The sequence below is a fragment of the Gorilla gorilla genome, chromosome 19 (genome assembly GCF_029281585.2).
Source record: "Gorilla gorilla gorilla isolate KB3781 chromosome 19, NHGRI_mGorGor1-v2.1_pri, whole genome shotgun sequence".
Lineage (NCBI taxonomy): Eukaryota > Metazoa > Chordata > Mammalia > Primates > Hominidae > Gorilla > Gorilla gorilla.
In genome coordinates, this window is record NC_073243.2 from 79,078,185 (window position 1) to 79,098,718 (window position 20,534).

Genomic DNA, 20,534 nt, shown 5'->3' on the forward strand with positions numbered 1-20,534 from the left:
TTTATGATGGAGTCTCTCTCTGTCACCCAGACTGTAGTGCAGTGGTGCGCTCTTGCCTCAGTACAACCTCCGCCTCCCAGGTTCAAGCTATTCTCCTGCCTCAGCCTCCCAAGTAGCTGGGATTATAGGAGTGCACTGCCACACTTGGCTAATTTTTGTATTTTTAGTAGAGATGGGGTTTCACCATGTTGGCCAGGCTGGTCTTGAACTCCTGACCTCAAGTGATCTGCCCACCTCGGCCTCCCAAAGTGCTGGGATTATAGGTGTGAGCCACTGTGCCTGGCCTCTAAACTATGAACACTCTAGCAAGATATGTACATTTGACAAATAAATTTGAACCTTACTTCAAAGCACTGCCTTTATTGGACAATTTCTGTATTTTTTCTCATCTTAAGATGCAAATCTGCTGGATAACACTATAAAAGTCAACCTGCATGTGATGACAAGATTTTCTTTTTAATTCTCCATGGCTGTGTATCATATAAGGGGAGACAAAGTATTTTGTTTTAGTGATGATTGTTCACTTATGTATGTGGATTCGTGGTTTTCAAATGTATTTTGGAGCCCTCAAGTTTCTTACGAGAATTTTTTAATGTCACTTTGGTACCTTAATACTAAATCTTGAAAACATTGCTTTGGGTGTATTCTGACTCATCCCAGTGATTGCTTTAAAACCAAATACTGCCATTTGATTTCAGTGTACAGATGTTTGTCCTCGTGTTTTGTCATTGTGTTGTGGGGTCGGGTTGTACCACCTTTGTTTTGGGCCAGTAACAACATGTAATTTCTAAGTGATGTTCCATAGCCAGCTAAAGGCCAGATCACAGTGTCTGAGACATGGTGCTGTGGGCACATTGACTCAAAAGAATCTAAGCCATTGCAATCAATGAGTTAGTCACATTGTGAGTAGCAGTTGTTTTCAGAGAACAAAGTCTATGTCATTTAATTAGTGATGCCAAGTTTAGTTTAATTTGTTTGAAAACAGCTAAACCAGATGATTTCCAAAATAAAAATACACTTTAGTGATTGGAAGCCTTTTGAATTACTTTGGCTATGGATAGAAACAGTAGTTTATAGATTTAGAAATTTAGGATTTTATATATTGGGTTTACTTGTAGTAAATATTATCATCTGTCTCTTTCAGACAACCACATTAATTGGCAACTTGTATGCCAAGACTCAGACCGTGCCATTTTTCTTTAAATTTTCAGGTGTATTGGCACTCTAGTGCTCACATAATGGGTGAAGCCATGGAAAGAGTCTATGGTGGATGTTTATGCTACGGTCCGCCAATAGAAAATGGATTCTATTATGACATGTACCTTGAAGAAGGGTAAGCCATCAACTAGATAAAGAAAACTGAAGTCAATGACTATGGGTCCATAAGTTATTCTTAAGAGTTCTCAGTAAGGGAGGAATGATACAGATCTCACTGCTTCTTCATCAGGTATGCCCATTATCAGTACTTGAAGTGTTGCAATTTACTTGAAGTAATAGAGGATTTGATGAGACCTCTGTTCTAGATTGATGGAGGTAGAGTCCTAAGGTATTTTGGGAAATTCAGGGAGACTGGTCCTCCCCTCTCCTTTAAAACCTGGTGATAGAGTTGCGGGAAGGGGTCACTAGTGAGAAAGGTCTCCATGGATGACCAAGGTAGAAGCTACTGAAAATATGAAATGTAAAAATTACTTATGAAAAATGTTTTGTTTAGAGTTCTAAGATACGATGCAATAATTTTTTTAATATTAAAACCCTTGAAGTATTCCAAATACTATTTCTAAATGAACGTTTTTCGAAGCCATGGTGTGATTCGAATGGAATGAAAAGAATATACTTTCTTCTCCTTCAGGGGTGTGTCTAGCAATGATTTCTCTTCTCTGGAGGCTTTGTGTAAGAAAATCATTAAAGAAAAACAAGCTTTTGAAAGACTGGAAGTTAAGAAAGAAACTTTACTGGCAATGTTTAAGGTAAATTGAACCATAGTGAGTGGCCCCCACTGTTAATATCATTTATTCATGTTAGTTGAAGTGACACCACTGGGGTTCCGTGTACTAAGCTGAAGTCTAATTGGTTCTTTAGCAAAAATTAAGTGTTTTTATTATTTTTTTAATTTCATTTTTTTCCCAGCAAACCATTCCTTCAACATGTTTTTAAAACATGAAGTATCAACATTTATATTCATACAGTGCTACATTTTAGCTATAGTACTTTGAAGTAAAAATTAAAGGACAGTTTTTTAAAATAATAATTTTTCCTGTTTTCAGTACAACAAGTTCAAATGCCGGATATTGAATGAAAAGGTGAATACTCCAACTACCACAGTCTATAGGTAAGAATATTAGATGTCATTAAATGTATCTGGTATGTATGTCATTTTCTCTTTGTTAAAATTCCTTTCATTTTATCTTTAGGTGTGGCCCTTTGATAGATCTCTGCCGGGGTCCTCATGTTAGACACACGGGCAAAATTAAGGCTTTAAAAATACACAAAGTAAGTAATGTAACTTTAAAGACTGTGAATGTATCTGTCTAGAATAGATATGTGTTTAAACTTTCACTGATTTCTCTTTACCATTTTCTGTTGCACATGAAAGGATGGTGTTTTCTCATGCTGTCTATTAACTGGAAGATGTATGCCATCAGGGTTTTATAATTGAAATCCCTCAAGGGGTGACTGACTTGCTGTCATTGCCAGAGCAATCACAGGGGATGGAGATTTTACAAAATCATACAGCATGGGCCATCCTGGCTCTATAAAAGCTTTGAGACTCACTAGGAGTATGTGCTTTTGCCCTTTATATGTCTAAATTAATAATTTCCCAAGTTGTTGTTTTTAACAGAACCCAGTTTTATACTAGTTCATAAACATTTTATGGAGGTTTTTAAAATGCACTTTAAATCAAGAGAATAATTGAGTTATTTCAAGATTTTTTTTTTATTGGCTCATTTCTATTATTGCTCATTTTGTGAGAAATGCCTTTGCAGGCAAAGTAATGTTTGTGGAATTGTGGTTGAGTATTGAGGAGTGGGCAGTTTTGGGGGTATTGGGGTGTAGAATGGGTCTCACTCTGTTGCCCCAAAAAGACAGAGTGGAGGACCACTTGACCCTGGGAAATGAGGTTGCAGTGAGCGGAGATCGTGCCACTGCACTCCAGGCTCAAGCGGTCCTCCTGCCTTAGCCTCCTGAATAGCTGCGACCATAAGCGCACACCACCATGCCTGGGTAATTTTCTTTTTTTTAAATAAAGAATGGGGTCTCCCTGTGTTTCCCAGGCTGGTCTTGAACTCCCGGGCTCAAGCGATCCTCCTGCCTCGGCTTCACAGAGTGCTGGGATTACAGGCATGAGCCACTGCACCCACCTGCAGATTGAGGGAGGGGCATTTTTGAGGATAGAAAACAGCCAACTTTGTGCTGCAGAATGAGTAACTACTCTAACAAGGCCTCAAAGCAATTGGGAGTTAAAATAAGTGAGATGTTTACAAATTTGAATGTTGTTTCATGGTTAATCCTTGTTTTCAGAATTCCTCCACATACTGGGAAGGCAAAGCAGATATGGAGACTCTCCAGAGAATTTATGGCATTTCATTCCCAGATCCTAAAATGTTGAAAGAGTGGGAGAAGTTCCAAGAGGAAGCTAAAAACCGAGATCATAGGAAAATTGGCAGGGTATGTTCAAGAACAATGATGTGTCTAGACTGAGTTTTCTTCAACTTCATTTGAAGTTTGAAATTTAGCTGCATGAAGTACTAGGAATTTTTTTTTGAAGAGATGTTGTAGCTTTTTAGTAACTGGTGCTATGTCCTGTACGAACTATAAACACTTACTGATTGTCCACATTATCTGCCTGGAGTATGCTCAGTACCGCACAAAAATGCATTTGAACTACTTTTATTGAGAGCAAACACTGATGATCTACGGTTTTCTGTAGAAGAATTATAACAGCTTCTCATAGAGCTGGGAGAACTATGGAAACCCTCTAGTTTCACCGACTCATTTAAAATGTGGAAACAGAGTCCCACAAAGATTACCTACTTGTTGCCCAAGGTTTAGCAGCATGTCGCACATGGATCCTGTGCTGTCATTTCCTCTACCCATTATCTCTGTTACTGCTGAATGTCCTCTAAACTGGAAGTTAGGCTAGATAAAACATTCCCCCCCTAAAATAGGCACTCTGTGCCAGGGGTCCTTGGCTGTTAGGTTATGAAGCTTGAGCTGGAGGTAGCAGCCACTGCCTTGCACCCCTGACTACCTGACATTCCAGCTATGAGGTAGCCAGCAATGATTGATGGGCCCTTCCCTGAGGGCTTTTGGGCACTTGGGGAGGGGGGTGTTGGCAAGGAGGTAGGAGGGTGTGTTTCTTTCACCATGACCCAAAGTCAGCCAACTTTACCATCATCTATTTCATTATCAGTGTCTTTTTCCCAGTCTCCTTCCTGATACTCCTATTAAGAAAATAAATACATACATAAATAAAATGAAAAAAGATCCAGATCTTGGAGCTTTAAGGAATTTAAGAACCATGAGAGGTACTGCAGTGGATAGTTAAAGAACTGAAGGGACCCTTATTCCCTGCCACTGTTGGGGAAACTTGACTGGATTGAGGAATATAACAGGCAGGGCATGTGTTACACATCTGCCAAATTGTAAATCAGCTGCAATTCTATACCACCAGAAACACTGACGTGGTTTCTTTGATTCAGGATTGGCACTGATTGAAATATGGGACATCATGACCATATTCTGAGCTCAAGAACACTGAAATGTATGTATATATACACACACGTATACGTGACATACATAAACATTCTTTTGCTTTTCTTTTACCCAGGACCAAGAACTATATTTCTTTCATGAACTCAGCCCTGGAAGTTGCTTTTTTCTGCCAAAAGGAGCCTACATTTATAATGCACTTATTGAATTCATTAGGGTAAGTCATATTTATTGCTTTCTTCTTTAGATTTAGGATATATGATCATTTTATTAAATAAGGTCTACTAAAAGGAAAGATAATCTGTATTTGAGAAGAAATATATAAGACGATAAGTAAAAGTAGAAGTCTGTGGCCTCATAAATCATCCCTAATAGTTGATTTTGCCCATATACACATAGAAACTGGTGATCCTGAAGGGGGACCTGTGGTCCTTGACATAGGAGCTCTGTGCCCTCTTTGACTTTGATCGTTTATTTGTATTTTCTTTGAAAAAACGGTTTTTACATTGCTTTTTTCCTTTGTAAATTATGAAATGTTTCAAGTATAAGTTTATAGAGAATAGTATATCCAATATCTTGTACTTAACTACCCACATTTAACAAATATTCACATTCAGCTATATTTGCTTGAGATTTTTTCATTCATGATATTAAAAAAAAAATTAGTTGTTTGAAAAGCCTCTCTTTAGGACCCAGTTTTGATCCATATACCTCCATATACTGGTATATATATCCATATACTGGTATATCATATACCAGTTTTCCAGAAGAAACTACTGTTTTGAAGTTGGCATGGATTCTTTTTGTCCATGTTACTTACATCTAGCCCATGTATTTGTACCCTTAAATTATTTATGTATTTGTGTGTTACATATAGGAAGCCTCATTGTGTATCAGACTGCCTTGTGTTTTATTTTTAGAGACATGCAAATCAAGTTTGTTTCCACTTGCTACATATTATTTTGTTATATAACTACCACAACGCACTCATCCCTGTATTGATGGACACTGATGTATAATTGTCCCTTATTATCAGCCATGCTGCAGTAGCATCACTTTTATAAGCTTCCTTAGGTACATGTGCCAAGAGTTTTCTCTCCGGTATATACTTAGAAGTGGGATTTCTGAATCATGGCATGTGTCCATCTTTTTCATGAGAGAGTATAAAATCGCTCTTTAAGGTTTTACTCCCACTTGAAGTATGAGCATTTATTTGCCTACACATGTTTCTGTTTATTTTCTATCAGAGCGAATATAGGAAAAGAGGATTCCAGGAGGTAGTCACCCCAAACATCTTCAACAGCCGACTCTGGATGACCTCGGGCCACTGGCAGCACTACAGCGAGAACATGTTCTCCTTTGAGGTGGAGAAGGAGCTGTTTGCCCTGAAACCCATGAACTGCCCAGGACACTGGTATTCGGCAGCTTTGAATTTCTACTGAAGATTTTCACATGCTACAATTCATCCTGGGTTCTTCCCTCCTTTAACAACATTTTCATTAAAAACAAATTATGTGATCAGAAGAGCATTTAAACACAACATCATTGTTGTATTATATCTTCTGCACCTGATTAGATCCCCACTTTTTTTTTTTTTTTTTTTTTAAAGAGGTCTTCCAACTGGAGTGCAGGTATGCGATTATAGCTCACTGCAGCTGGGACTGCAGGCATATGCCACCATGCCCAGCTAATTTTTAAAATTTTATTTCTGTAGAGATGAGATCTTGCCACGTTGCTCGGTCTCAAACTCCTGGCCTCAAGCTGTCCTTCAACCTTGGCTTCCCAAAGCGCTGGGATTACAGCATGAGCCACTGTGCCCAGCCAGATCTCCAGATCTGTGGGCATTCAGTAATGGTACTGGGATCATAGCAATGACCAAGGCAGAATATAAAACAGGAAGATGGAATATGGGGGTGTAACAAATTACCTAGTGTGTTGTTGTTTTAAAGAAACCTGTTCTGTCAAAACCTGCTAATGACTCAGCATTCTTGGAAAATGTTCCTTGTCATGAGGCCGCTCTGCTTTCTATCTTTGAAAGTTGGGTGAAGAATAGCTTAAGGGAAGACACAGGAGAGCTGTGAATACAGGTAGCTTAGTGTCTGCAGCTCCTACTAGCCAGGCCTGGAGGGCAGAAGAGGTGAGGGAAGAATCTTTGTGAACAAGCTGTATTATAGGCTAGGGGACCAACCAAGTTCATTCTTAATTTTCCCAGATTCTTCAGTTGTTGGAATACTTTTTTTAATTCTTCACTGTGGTTCATTGAGTTATAACTTATTTGCTGTTTTATTCATGCAAGTGCTTTTACTGCTGTATGAAGCCCAGAATTTGAGAAATGTTGCTTGGATGGACAGCTAGAATCAGTGGCTTTTTGACAACCTTTCATGTAATTAAATATAGCATTACAGAAGCAGTTTTATTCTTAAGTGTCCGTGGACTTTTCTTTTTCTCTTCAGCCTTATGTTTGATCATCGGCCAAGGTCCTGGCGAGAACTGCCTCTGCGGCTAGCTGATTTTGGGGTACTTCATAGGAACGAGCTGTCTGGAGCACTCACAGGACTCACCCGGGTACGAAGATTCCAACAGGATGATGCTCACATATTCTGTGCCATGGAGCAGGTATGAGACCCTGGGAATAAAATACTTAGAAAGAAGTGTCAAGAAAGTCAAGGAAAATAACTACTGTTTCTTTTTTTGTTTTTTAATTTGAAGATTGAAGATGAAATAAAAGGTTGTTTGGATTTTCTACGTACGGTATATAGCGTATTTGGATTTTCTTTTAAACTAAACCTTTCTACTCGCCCGGAAAAATTCCTTGGAGATATCGAAGTATGGGATCAAGCTGAGAAAGTAAGTGGTGTTTTTCAGCGTGCTTTTGAATACTGTTTGAAATTGGCTTGTTCTGAGATGTAAGAAAGCCAAGCCTCTTTAAATGGATAAAAGCAAAATGAAATTGGAAATGGTTCCTAGGTTTGTGTAAGCTAGTTTTTTTCTTCATGATTATGTATTTTTGAAATGGTTGAATGTTTTCATGGCTTTTTTCAGTTATCAAGCTATAAGCTTTAAAAAGGGGTTGGTATGAGCATATGTTCAGGTGGACAAAATTCTGAAGCAGAGAATATTGATCTATGAAAGTAATTACTGTATTTTTAGTCTCAAATTAGGCTAAAAGAAGGGAAATTGCAATGAAAAAAATAAAAATCATTTTGCTTTATCCTCAGCAACTTGAAAACAGTCTGAATGAATTTGGTGAAAAGTGGGAGTTAAATGCTGGAGATGGAGCTTTCTATGGCCCAAAGGTGAGCACTGAAGTACATTTGGGTAATATGATTTTCACTTGTGGATGAAGAAGATACGACTTCGAAAAAAGTTGGAAAAAAGAAAATCAGCCCTAATCCAACTATTGAGCTCCACTTTAGTATCACTGGCATTTTATAATAACCCAGTCTTTGCTTCTTAGATTGACATACAGATTAAAGATGCGATTGGGCGGTACCACCAGTGTGCAACCATCCAGCTGGATTTTCAGTTGCCCATCAGATTTAATCTTACTTATGTAAGGTGAGTTTCTGGTGTCTGCTCTGAATATTCTCTAGGGATATATAAGAGAAAATATATATAATAAGACAAAACAATTTTTTTTTCTTTATAGCCATGATGGTGATGATAAGAAAAGGCCAGTGATTGTTCATCGAGCCATCTTGGGATCAGTGGAAAGAATGATTGCTATCCTTACAGAAAACTTTGGGGGCAAATGGTAATTTTTGTCACTGTCTTTTTTTTCTGATTAGTATAAATTGGCTACAAGAAATGTCTACTTTTCGATTTAATTATCAGATGGAAAGGGAGAATGATTCCAATCGGTTGCTTCTAACTAACAACAAGTGTTCATTAAAAAATAAGGAATCACAATCTAAACACAAACTTTTTAGCATTAAGAACAATTGCTAATAGTAATTACTTTAATTCCAGAACTTGATTTGTTTGGATGTTGTATAATACTTTCTAATTAGGAATTAGTATTCTGTAAGAAGTATACTTACTGTTTTGGATGCTTTTCTAGTAACTTTGTTTTGGGATTTAGATGGCTTTGCTGGTTTTACGTAGATAAATGAGGAGGCTTATGGCTTTCTTCGTTCAGCCTTGCTAATCATAACAAGCAGGTATTTGGACATCTTTTAAAAGCCAAGCATTTTTTAAAACAGATGCCAAACCGATCAACATTTGTGATTCATTTCTGTGAGGTTAAGTAAGTTTTTGTTTCCAAGATACATGGCCACATAACTTTCATCTTAATTCTTAAGCAGTTTTTTCTGGACCCACAGTGCATTTGAAAGCAGCACAGGGTTATAAAAGCACCCGTGTGCAGAGCCTTCCATATTAATCATATTGATTTAAAACTTTTGTAAAATGATGTACGTTGGTTTAATCTTACACATTACTGTCATTTCAGTTTTATTTGAACTTGGTTACTTCAGAAATTAGGACAGTTTCTCATTCTGATCAATGATATAAGATAATCTCTTTAGATTTCTCAAAGTCAGATAAAATGTGAGACACATTCTCTGCAAGGTATTTCAAGAATTAAGGGAATCCTCAGCTAATTGCTCTGCTAAACCTGTTTTAGGTGGGGAAAAGTCCATGATTAGGGTAGAATTTAGTGCCTACTTTAGCCTTTTGCCTGATACAACAGAACAACTGAAAATAGAGGAATGATGGAGAAAAACATTAGCCTGATGTTTGCAGCATCAGAAGCATTTGACACTTGAATTGCTTCAAAGGGAGAATTGGATGGGCTTATTTTTTAATAAGTAGTGAAAACTCTGATTTTTACCAAGTGCCATAACCAGTTATTATCAATTACAATTTGCTGAATGGTACAAAATGGATTTTGAGTAAACTGAGGGCACTGTGTCCCCATGAAGAATAAGTAATAAAATGAACAATTAATCACTACATGCAGTTATTAAATCATTTGTTTCCTCCTCTCACAGCCAATGCACAGTGTTTTGTGATGTATTAAAGTGTGAGGCCTAGTCCTATCCTCAATTTGCTTTGCTATCTACTTAGCAAGACAAATTGTAGTTACAGGCTTTCCTTATGTAGGGTTAGTTTTCTTCTCCTGCATCTCCTTGCCTTAATCTTTATTGGATAGGTTTTTTCATTTTGGGGTTTTTTAAAGCCAAGTTTTAAAAGTAGTCGTTACATGTTCCAGGAAAAGATACTGAAGAGTAGAGTAAGAAATATGCTGTCCCTGTTTAGTGAATATGCCCACATCTACATTGAATATTTTTATTCTCTTCCAAAGGCCCTTTTGGCTGTCCCCTCGCCAGGTAATGGTAGTTCCAGTGGGACCAACCTGTGATGAATATGCCCAAAAGGTAAGCCTTAGATATGAATTTTCTTTCAATTTAATATCTGTTGTTAAGCTTTTCAAATCACATAAGCCCTGTATTCTTGGTGAATCGAGCTGTTGTGATATAGAGAAATGTTACTATTTTTAATCTTTGTTAAGCCTGAATAGATTATATTACTTCTTTAATGCTTTTCTCCATGATTCCATAATCAGAAGACATATTTGGATAGTGTTTTATGTACACTTGTATATTTCATTGTATTTGTTTTAAGAGATGGGATCTTTCTCTTGCCCCAGCTGGAGTGCAGTAGTACAGTCATGGCTCACTGTAACCTCAAACTCCTGGGCTCACGCAGTCCTCCCACCTTGGCCTCCCAAGTAGCAGTGACTACAGGCAGGAGCCGCCATACCCAGTTACACTTGTATATTTTAGTATTTAGTATTTTAAAAAACCAGATTAGCAGATATCAGGTACTTCAGTATGGTAGGTAAATTCCCGTTCAAAATACAGTTTAGGCTGCTCTTTGACTCAGTGAGTAATTTTGCTTCATTTTAATGTAAATTTCTTCAGGTAGTTGAAATTTTTTCAGGTTAATAGTATAGCAGACCAATGTCTTGCCTCTCTACCAAAAAAACTAACTTACCAACAAATGTATAGCCATTCATAACTTCACTTTAAAGCATTGTTCTGCCATAGTGAAAATTCCATACTAAGGAATTTCAAATTATTAAAAGTTGATGAGTGAACAATACTATAACATCAAAACCATCATGTCTTCAGACCATCAGAATAAATCACACTCAGGTCTTAATTACCCTTAAGAAATAAATGAACTTGAGCGTGGAGATGCATACCTGTAGTTCCAGCTACTTAGGAGCTTGAGGCAGGAGGATCTTTGAGGGTTCAGGGTGTGATGATTGTGCTTGTGAGTAGCCACTGCATTCCAGCCTGAGCAACATAGTGAGACCCCATCTCTTAAAAAAAAACTGAAGTGGGCCAGGCATGGTGGCTCACGCCTATAATCCCAGCACTTTGGGAGGCCGAGTTGGGTGGATCATGAGGTCAGGAGATCAAGACCAAGGTGAAACCCCGTCTCTACTAAAAAATACAAAAAATTAGCTGGGCGCAGTGGCGGGCACCTGTAGTCCCAGCTACTCGGGATGCTGAGGCAGGAGAATGGAATGAATCCAGGAGACGGAGCTTGCAGTGAGCCAAGATCATGCCACTGCACTGCAGCCTGGGTGACAGAGCAAGACTCTGTCTCAAAAAAATAAATAAATAAATAAATAAAATGAAGTGAACACTAAACCATCTAATAGATAAACCATTCAGACTATTCCTATTACTGCACTCAGTAGTTTTAGTTACAAATGATGACAATCAAAGTTATGTTCCATGGTTGAGTGCACTTTGTCTTATTTGTATGTGAAAGCTCACACAGTAGGAAAAAGTTCTGTATTGGTTAACTGAGTTCTCAACTGGAGACAGCACTGACTTCCCCATTCCCTTTGCGGGTAGGTGGCATTCCAGATTATGTGGTGGTAAGCTTTTCTTTTGCGGGGAAAGAAGACAGGGCAGTACTCCTGATACCTAATAACTACAGAGCAGACATGTTAAACACCCTGTAATTATCAGGCCACTTCCCCAACTGCAGAATTGCCCATCTCACGTGCACACACAGGACCCATGTTGAGAAAAATGAAGAAACTGATGCCTTATTCTTTAAAGTAGTTCTAAGTTGAAGATGTAGACCTATCTTGGCATTCTAAAATTCTGTAACGACCCCTCTGAAATGGGTGTAATAAAATGTCAACAGGTTAATTGGTTCGTGATCACTGTGGCTTAAAAATCTAGTTAAAATGCTAAGACTTGTGCACAGTATAGGCAAAGTCACTTAGATTGTTTCAAAAAGCATGCCTTATAGAAATAAACATTTGACATACATAAATAACCCTTGGTTTACACATAACTCGCATTTGAGAAATGAATGTGTTGTAGATCATTTAGAATCTTTTTCAATCAAAAATTGAAAGAAATATTTCGTCACCCAGGTCAACCAGAGATTGCCGGTTTTACTCATGATACTTAAGTAGAGTATGATAGTTACTATTTCACCTTCAGCTGTACTTAAGATGTTTTCCTGGAAAAATTCATTCTGCTTTCTGACCAGGATTTCCAGAAACTCTGACCCTTCTAAGAGGTCTGGGTGGAATTGTGATGGTGATTCTGCTAGTAGACAGTGTAACTTCTGCATCTGCAAAAAGAGGATAGGCCATCACTGCTCACATGGCTTTGCGTGAAAGCCCAATGGTACTGTCTCTATAGCAGAGATGAGGAAGGAACACCAGCGTCCTCCAACTTTCCTGTTCTTCCTTTGGGTTAATGGCCACTGTAAGGAAACAGTTTTCTGCCAAGTGTGGGGTGATTTGAATGTAAAATGCCCAACTCTCATAGCAGGCTGAACAGAAACATTTTTTGTACTCATTGTTAATTTGTTCTAATCTAAATTACTTTTAGACTATTAAATATTATTCTATTTTAAAGTTAAGGGACTAATGTCTATGATAACCTGATTAAAAAAAAAACTTTCTGATACTCAGAAGTTAAGATTTATTCAGTTGAAGATCATTTCTTTCAGGTGTTGATCGTGTGATATTTTTCACATCTGTAATCTGAGGTTCATATGAAATGATAGTGAAATAAAATTGTTCATTTAGGTCTTTTTGTCATATTAATATGTTATCAGGTTAATGGGAAGTTTAATCTAGTTAATGTAAAATTAATAAAATGTAATCTAGTGTATTGCTTTTTTGGAAAAGAAGAATACTGAAAACATTGTTTACTTAATACACATGACCTGAGGTAATAAAGAGGAGCTGGCCTTTTTGAGGGGGGAAAAATGGCAGTGAATAATATTATCTAAGACAGTTTTGCCAGCTTTAAATTCCTGGAAGTTCATCCAAGAAGTCCTGATCCCTATGTTCAGTAAAATCATGTAAGATCAAAATATAATTCTGATTTTAGATCTGACAAATTCTGTATCTCTGTTACAATAGGTACGACAACAATTCCACGATGCCAAATTCATGGCAGACATTGATCTGGATCCAGGCTGTACATTGAATAAAAAGATTCGAAATGCACAGTTAGCGCAGTATAACTTCATTTTAGGTAAGAATGGAAACTTACCAAAGAAAATTTGCCAGACATCAGGAAAATCTACTGAAACCTTGAGACAGGCTTAAGTGAATTGTAATCAAGAATTTATTTAGTTCCTTCCAGTCCTGATTTTTTTTTGTATTATATATTTTAATATATAATAACTATAAAAATAGGCTCATGCATACATACTGGGTTTTTTTTTTCCACTTAAATCATGGATGTCTGTGAGAAAATATTTTGCTATTATAACAAGAATGAAGACGCATTGCTTTTAAACACATCTGTTGGATTACTTTCTCAAGATAATTCCTTATGTGGGATTACTTGAAAAAAGATATTCATGATGTTTAGGGTTTTATTATTTGGTTGTTAAGTTGTCTAGATTGACTCCATAAGCACAGTAGTTTTAGATATTGCAAAGAGTTTCTTTTAAATATCAACAGATGGTCACTTGTACCTTTTAATGTATCAGAAGCTTTTGGGTCCTAGGATCATTTCTTTTCAGATGTTCAGTGTGAAATCTTCCATATCTTTAGATTAAGTCTGACAAAGCTTTGTGTGTTTGTTTTAGTTGTTGGTGAAAAAGAGAAAATCAGTGGCACTGTTAATATCCGCACAAGAGACAATAAGGTCCACGGGGAATGCACCATTTCTGAAACTATCGAGCGGCTACAGCAGCTCAAAGAGTTCCGCAGCAAACAGGCAGAAGAAGAATTTTAATGAAAAAATTGCCCAGATTGGCTCCATGGAAAAGGAGGAACAGCGTTTCCATAAAATTGACTTTGTACTCTGAAAACGTCAATTTATATTGAACTTGGAGGAGTTCGGCAGAGTCCGAATAGGTCAACCTGCAGGCGTAACTATTTTTGACCTAGTCAGTTTTTAAACAATGTGCATTTGAAGGAGTTAATTAAAAGAGAGCCAATAAAATGATTTTACTCATTCAATATCTGAGTACTGGAAATGAAACATGAGGAATGCTTTAGTGTAATGTGGGAGAACTTTTTTGTAAATTTAATGCAATTGAAAAAGTTTTCAAATTCAATTAAGGTAACTAGAATTGGATTATGGTGTAAAAATAAAAAAAAAATGTATTCACATAAGTTTCAAGACTGCTCTGTCCCTCACATGTACACATACGTGCCTGAGACATAATGTGGTTCAGTATTTATCTTTACAGTTTTACAGCAAATATAATGCAGGGTGGATGGAGACGGGGTAGGTCTGCAGCATCATAATGCTATTCATAAACTGGGTGTGAGCTGGGTGCTGGCTTCTCAGAGGATAAACACTTTTGGGAGTGTCATTTTTACTTAATGTTGGATGGACACCTTTTCAAACAAAAACTACCATGGATCTATTACAGAGTAGATTTGCACAAATGTTTAAGATAAAACATGAATCTTCAGAGAAATATCTGTTTATGGCAGACTGTTCTGGACCATAGAATCACTTGGTTTACAAATTCCCTATTTTCTCATAAGGGATCATTTTCAAAATCTTCTACCAATAAACGGTGATTGAAAGGACAGCACAAAGTAAATACTTTCTTATGTGGATAAATACTAATTCCTCCTTGATAGAATGATATTTTAAAAGCAACATCTTTTTTTTTATTTTTTTTGAGACAAGATCCTTTGTCCCCCAGGCTGGAGTGCAGTGCCATGATCTCGGCTCACTGCAACCTCAGCCTCCCAAGTAGGTGGGACTAAAGACATGTGCCACCATGCCTGGCTGATGTTTGTATTTTCTATAGAGATGGTTTCATCATGTTGCCCAGGCTGGTATCAAACTCTTGGATAAAAGAGACCCACCTGCCTCAGTCTCCCAAAGTGCTGGGATTACAGGTGTGAGCCACCACGCCCAGCCTAAAAAGCAACATCTTGTCAGTGCTATAATTTCAAATAGCTTGTTTGCAAGGTGTGATGGTTAATACTAAGTGTCAACTTGATTGGATTAAAGGATGCCTTTATTGTTTCTGGGTGTGTCTGTGAGGGTGTTGCCAGAGAGATTGACATTTGAGTCAGTGGCCTGGGAGAGGCAGACACACCCTCTGTGTGCGTGGGCATCATCCAGTCAGCTGCCAGTGCAGCTAGAACAAAGCAGGTGGAAGAAAGTGGGATTAAGTTGGCTTGCTGAGTCTTCTGGCTTTCATCTTTCTCCTGTGCTGGATGATTCCTGCCCTTGGACATCAGACTCCAGGTTCTTCAGCTTTTGGACTCTTGGACTTACACCCGTGGTTTGCCAGGGGCCTTCTGGCCTTTGGCCATTGACTGGAGATTGCACTGTCGGCTTCCCTGCTTTTGAGGCTTGGACTCGGACTGAACCACTACTGGCTTCCTTGCTCCTTAGCTTGCAGACGGCCTATCGTGGGACTTCACCGTGTGCTTGTGTGAGTCAACTCTTAATAAATTTCCTTTCCTATATACATATATCCTATTAGTTCTGTCTCTCTGGAGAACCCTGACAAGTACACAAGGGTCACTTCAAAGAGAAGCTAATTTGCATAGATTAATTTTCACTTTAATAAAGGAGCTGAGATCTTTAATCATAGAGGGCTTTTCTTTTGAAACTTTGTAATTAAGCCTTGCTTCTGAACAGCTTTAAAATTAACTTTTGATAGAGTTGTAGTTTTTATGTGTCTGAAAGAAAATTTTATACTTAAATCAGACTCAACATTTAGAGAAGCTTTATAAATCTTTCAAAACTTGGGATAAAAAAGTATAATAAAGACATAGTTTAGTGGGACTGGAAATCAAAGGTTTCTCTTGATCTAACTAACACCTACTTAGCTTAGTCCTCACTTCTAGTGGAATCATTAGAGGGCCACTGTCTTGATGGGAGGGTTCTTGTGTGGGGGTTTTTGTTTTTTTTGTTTGTTTGTTTTTTTGAGACAGGGTCTTGCTCTGTCACCAAAGCTGGAGAGCAGTGGCACAGTCAGGGCGCACTGCTGCTTTAAACTCCCGGGTTCAAGTGGTCCTCCCACGGCAGCCTCCCGTGTAGCTGGGACTACAGGTGCATGCCACCACACTTGGCTAATTTTTTTTTTGTTTTATTTTTTGTAGAGATGAGGTTCTTACTATGTTGCCCAGGCTGGTCTCAAACTCGTGGGCTCAAGCAGTCTTCCTGCCTCAGCCCCACAAAGTGCTGTGATTACAGGTGAGAGCCACCACACCCAGGGACCACTCTCTAAGAGCGATTATAATTGTGGGTTTACGCCATCAAAGCTCTTATCTGTAATTTTGTTTTCCTCCCTTTCCTGGACAGTGGAGACTGATCTGCTTACAGTTCTTCATGCAACAGTTCTGGCATATAACTTGAAGATTTGAAAGAACCCAATTGCTAAGCTTTCTTGAGCATCTAGTCTATTGTGAGTTATATGGTCTTGGTAATTAAATAAACAGGAACAATGTGAGAACAATAATACCTGCAACTGCCATGTGACAAAATCTGTAAAGATAAATTTTGTGAAGTAGAGAGGTAAAACTCAAACCAGATGGTGAAAAAAGTGATGACCAGGGCAGGAAATTTGGGAAACAAGATTAAGGCTTGCCAGAAATACAGAGCAGTGATGTTAAGAAGGTATAAGGGTAAAGGGTGAAGTTACCTTGAATGATGGGCTGAGTTCAGAATCTTGTGTACTTCATGAATCTTGCTTCAGTTCCTCACCTTTACTACAGCGATAGACACCTGCACCTCATCTCAGGCCCCCTGCACTGTGACTACTAGACAAATGCTTCTCAAATTACAATGGCCATATGAATCACCAGGAGATGGCGTTAAAATGCAGGCTGATTCTGTAGGTCTGGGCTGGATTGGAGACACTGTATTAACAAGCTCCCAGTTGATGCTGAGAAACACACTTTGAATAGAAGGCCGTCATTCCCACTCTGACTGTGCTTATTCTGTTCTGCCTAAAAAAAAATAAAAAATAAAAAATAGGGAGAAAAGGCTTATAAGGAAACCAACTTTTTGTCCTTTTGACCTCCATCTCTCTTCCTCTTGCTGAGGCAACCACTTTCAGACACACTGGTGTATATCTCTTTTCCTATTTCTAAATACTATTGCAATCTCATTATTTTTAATAGAGATGCCCAGGCCACAGTGTGGTGGCTCATAGCTCACTGCAGCGTCAAACTCCTTAGCTCAAGCAGTCCTCCTGCCTCAACCTCCCAAGTAGCTGGGACTACAGGTATATACCACCATGCCTGGCTAATTTTTTTGACTTTTTATTTATAGAGATGGGATCTCACTGCGTTGCCCAGGCTAGTCTTGAACTCCTGGCCTCAAATGATCTTCCCACTTCAGCCCCCAACACAGTTGAGATTGCAGGAGTGAGCCACTATGCCTGATTGTTGCTGTCTCTTTTTTCATTACTCTTAGAACCCCTCTCTTGACTTCCTGTTTCAGAAAATGAGGAATTTATTTCACAATCTATTTCTTCCCTCCATCCTTATAATGTCATATCTCAATTTTTTGTGAAATCCATATTAGGTGCCTTTGTTATTATGACCATAAATATTATGCTCTAATAAGCCACGTAGTATTGTATTCTATGATTACTTTTTTTTTTTTAGTACTTTTCTGTATGAGTTATTGGAGTTAATAATTATTCTTTTCTTTTAAAATGTTTTCTTTAGGCCAGGCATGGTGGCTCGTGTCTGTAATCCCAGCACTTTGGGAGACCAAAGTGGGTGGATCACTTGAGGCCCGGAGTTCAAGACCAGCCTGGCCAACGTGGTGATTCCTCGTCTCTACGCAAAATATAAAAATTAGCCAGGCCATGGTGGCGCATGTCTGTAACCCCAGCTACTTGGGAGGCTGAGGCAGGAGAATCGCTTGGATCTAGGAGGCAGAAGTTGCAGTGAGCCGAGATTGTGCCACTTCACTCCAGCCTGGGTGACAGAGTGAGACCCTGTCTCAAAAATAAAAAATAAAAAATGTTTTCTTTGGCTGGGTGTAATGACACTTCTGTAATCCCAGCACCTTGGGAGGCCACGGTGGGCAAATTGCATGAGCTCAGGAGTTTGAGACCAGCCTGGGCAACATGGCAAAACCCCATCTTTACCAAAAATATAAAAAATTAGCCGGGCATGGTAGCATGCACCTGTAGTCCCAGCTATTCAGGAGGCCGAGGTGAGAGGATTGCTTGGACCCAGGAGGTGGAGGTGGCAATGAGCTGAGTTCATGCCTCTGTACTCCAGCCTGGGCGCAAGACCCTGTTTGAAAAATAAATAAATAATACAGTAAAATGTTTTCTTTGTGGCTGAGTACAGTGGCTCGTGCGTATAATCCCAGAACTTTGGGAGGCTGAAGGAGGAGGATTGCTTGAGGCTAGGAGTTCAAGACCAGCCTTGGCAACACAATGACTTTTTTTCTTAACATTTGGAAGAAATTGCCCCCATTTTCCTCTGCCTTCCTGTGTTTTTATGAGGAAGCCGTTTTTATTTTCATACCTTTGTATGCCACCAGTCATTTTTTTTCTCTGAAAGATTTAGATGTCTTTTCTTGGGCCTAATATTCTAAAATTTCATGACTGTGTCAGTCTTTTGCCTTCCGTCGTGGTGAGCAGTCTTCATTCTGGAGACCTGGATCTTTCAGTTCTAAATACTTTTGTATTTAGTCTTTGGTGGTTTCCTTCCCTACCTTGTTCTCTCCTTAATGGGCCTTCTGTTATTTAGGTGTTCTATTTTAAGGGAGATTTTCTTAACTTTCTCTTCCCATTTATTCTTCTATTGTGTTTTTAAATTTTTTCACCTGTATTTCTTTTTTAAGTTTTCAGTGTTTCTGTTTATATATCAATGTATCCTGTTTTGGTTACTTGGATTGGATTTATTTCCTTAGATCATTCATTTTAATCACGTTGAAGTTTTATTCGGCATGCTGCATTTTTATTTCTTTTGTTTATTTATATTTTGGTCTCTATTTCATATTGTAAGCATGCCCTGAGGGCAGATAGCCTTGCTAGTTGTTGTTACCCCTCCTGCCATTTGCAGGTGCTTAAATTTGACCTTCACTCTGTCTATTGCATCATTTTCTGATGCCCCATTCACTTTCCATCTTATAAACCAAAAATAAAATTCTAAGCCCCCCAGTCAACTGAATGGACCCCTCCTCTCAGCCAAGGGCCTTCCAAAGTTAACCTAAAAAACGAGTTCAGGCCCTAATGGGAAGGCGGTTCAGACATGCCTGATTGTACCCACCTCCCTTTGGAATTCAGGCACAACTGACCTGCATTAACATTAAAACAGAGACCTTAACGACTGACAAAACAGTTTTTCTAGCAATAAGATACCAACATGACAGCAGGCCCTGAAAGAGATTATTTTACCCTAAAAATATATATTTCTTTGACATATTTTCAGATGGCCCTGCAGAACTGTCTGATAAGGGAAAATCTACATTCTACAGAGAATCCCCTTCCCTTTCCAAGTCTTTAATCAAAGAGAGAATTAAGAGTCTGGCACCTTTTTAAATCTTAAAAGAAAATTTTTCCATCTATTCTCTCTGAAGCCTGCTACCTGGAGGCTTCGTCTATTACACATAAGAAGGACCTTGGTCTCCACAACCCCTTATCGTAATCCAGACACTCATTTCTATTGATTCCAGGTTTTTAGATAATAACTCTTTCAACCAATTGCCAATCAGAAAATCTTTAAATCATATATAGCCTGCAAGCCCTCATCTGGCATTGTCCTCTCTTTCCATACTGAACCAATGTACATCTTTCATGTATTGATTGATGTCTTATGTCTCCCTGTGATGTATAAAATCAAGCTGTAGCCTGACTACCTTGGGTACATGTTCTTAAGATCTCCTGGGGCTGTGTTTTGGGCCAGGGTCACTCATATTTGGCTCAGAATAAGTCTCTTCAAATATTTTACAGAGTTTGACTCTTTTTGTTGGCAATCTTCAGAGATTGTGGTTTGGGGTTACAAATGTCTCCTGGCATGTCGGACTGCTTATTGCTCCACTAACTTCTTCTTGCACTCAGATTTAGTTGAGGAAGACAGTGTGCCCTAGGAGCACCCGTGAGATAGATTTGGCCAATGAGATAGGAGTGGAAGTCCCTGGGTAGTGTTTCTTGGAAAGCTTACTAAATGGAATAAATTTTTGCCCTTTATTTGCCCTTCTTTGCCTTTCTTCCTCTTTTTTCTTAGAAGGCAATCCGGCAGCCATCTTGCAACTACAAGGTGACCATGAAAATGAAAACCACAGGTTAGTGGAGAACAGGATGATAGAAAGAGTTTGGATTATTGATAATGTGGTGGATGCACTGAATCTACCTGGACTGCCTAATTCTGCATT

At 38.5% G+C, this 20,534-nt stretch overlaps 1 protein-coding gene across 2 annotated transcripts in view; it reads left to right on the forward strand.

The window, feature by feature from the left end:
* The window catches only part of TARS1 (threonyl-tRNA synthetase 1), a 28,764-nt gene extending 14,435 nt beyond the window's left edge, over positions 1-14,329 (forward strand). For both annotated transcript variants that reach the window (XM_019013461.4, XM_063700810.1), the window contains 15 exons: positions 1,212-1,333; positions 1,850-1,967; positions 2,265-2,329; positions 2,412-2,490; positions 3,520-3,666; positions 4,829-4,927; positions 5,958-6,124; positions 7,164-7,326; positions 7,420-7,557; positions 7,929-8,006; positions 8,168-8,268; positions 8,360-8,464; positions 10,016-10,088; positions 13,121-13,235; positions 13,798-14,329. In XM_019013461.4, coding sequence (XP_018869006.3) covers positions 1,212-1,333; positions 1,850-1,967; positions 2,265-2,329; positions 2,412-2,490; positions 3,520-3,666; positions 4,829-4,927; positions 5,958-6,124; positions 7,164-7,326; positions 7,420-7,557; positions 7,929-8,006; positions 8,168-8,268; positions 8,360-8,464; positions 10,016-10,088; positions 13,121-13,235; positions 13,798-13,946 — 1,719 coding nt within the window. In that variant the 3' untranslated portion in view covers positions 13,947-14,329. The remainder of the gene's footprint in view (positions 1-1,211; positions 1,334-1,849; positions 1,968-2,264; positions 2,330-2,411; positions 2,491-3,519; positions 3,667-4,828; positions 4,928-5,957; positions 6,125-7,163; positions 7,327-7,419; positions 7,558-7,928; positions 8,007-8,167; positions 8,269-8,359; positions 8,465-10,015; positions 10,089-13,120; positions 13,236-13,797) is intronic.
* Positions 14,330-20,534: the final 6,205 nt, after the last annotated feature.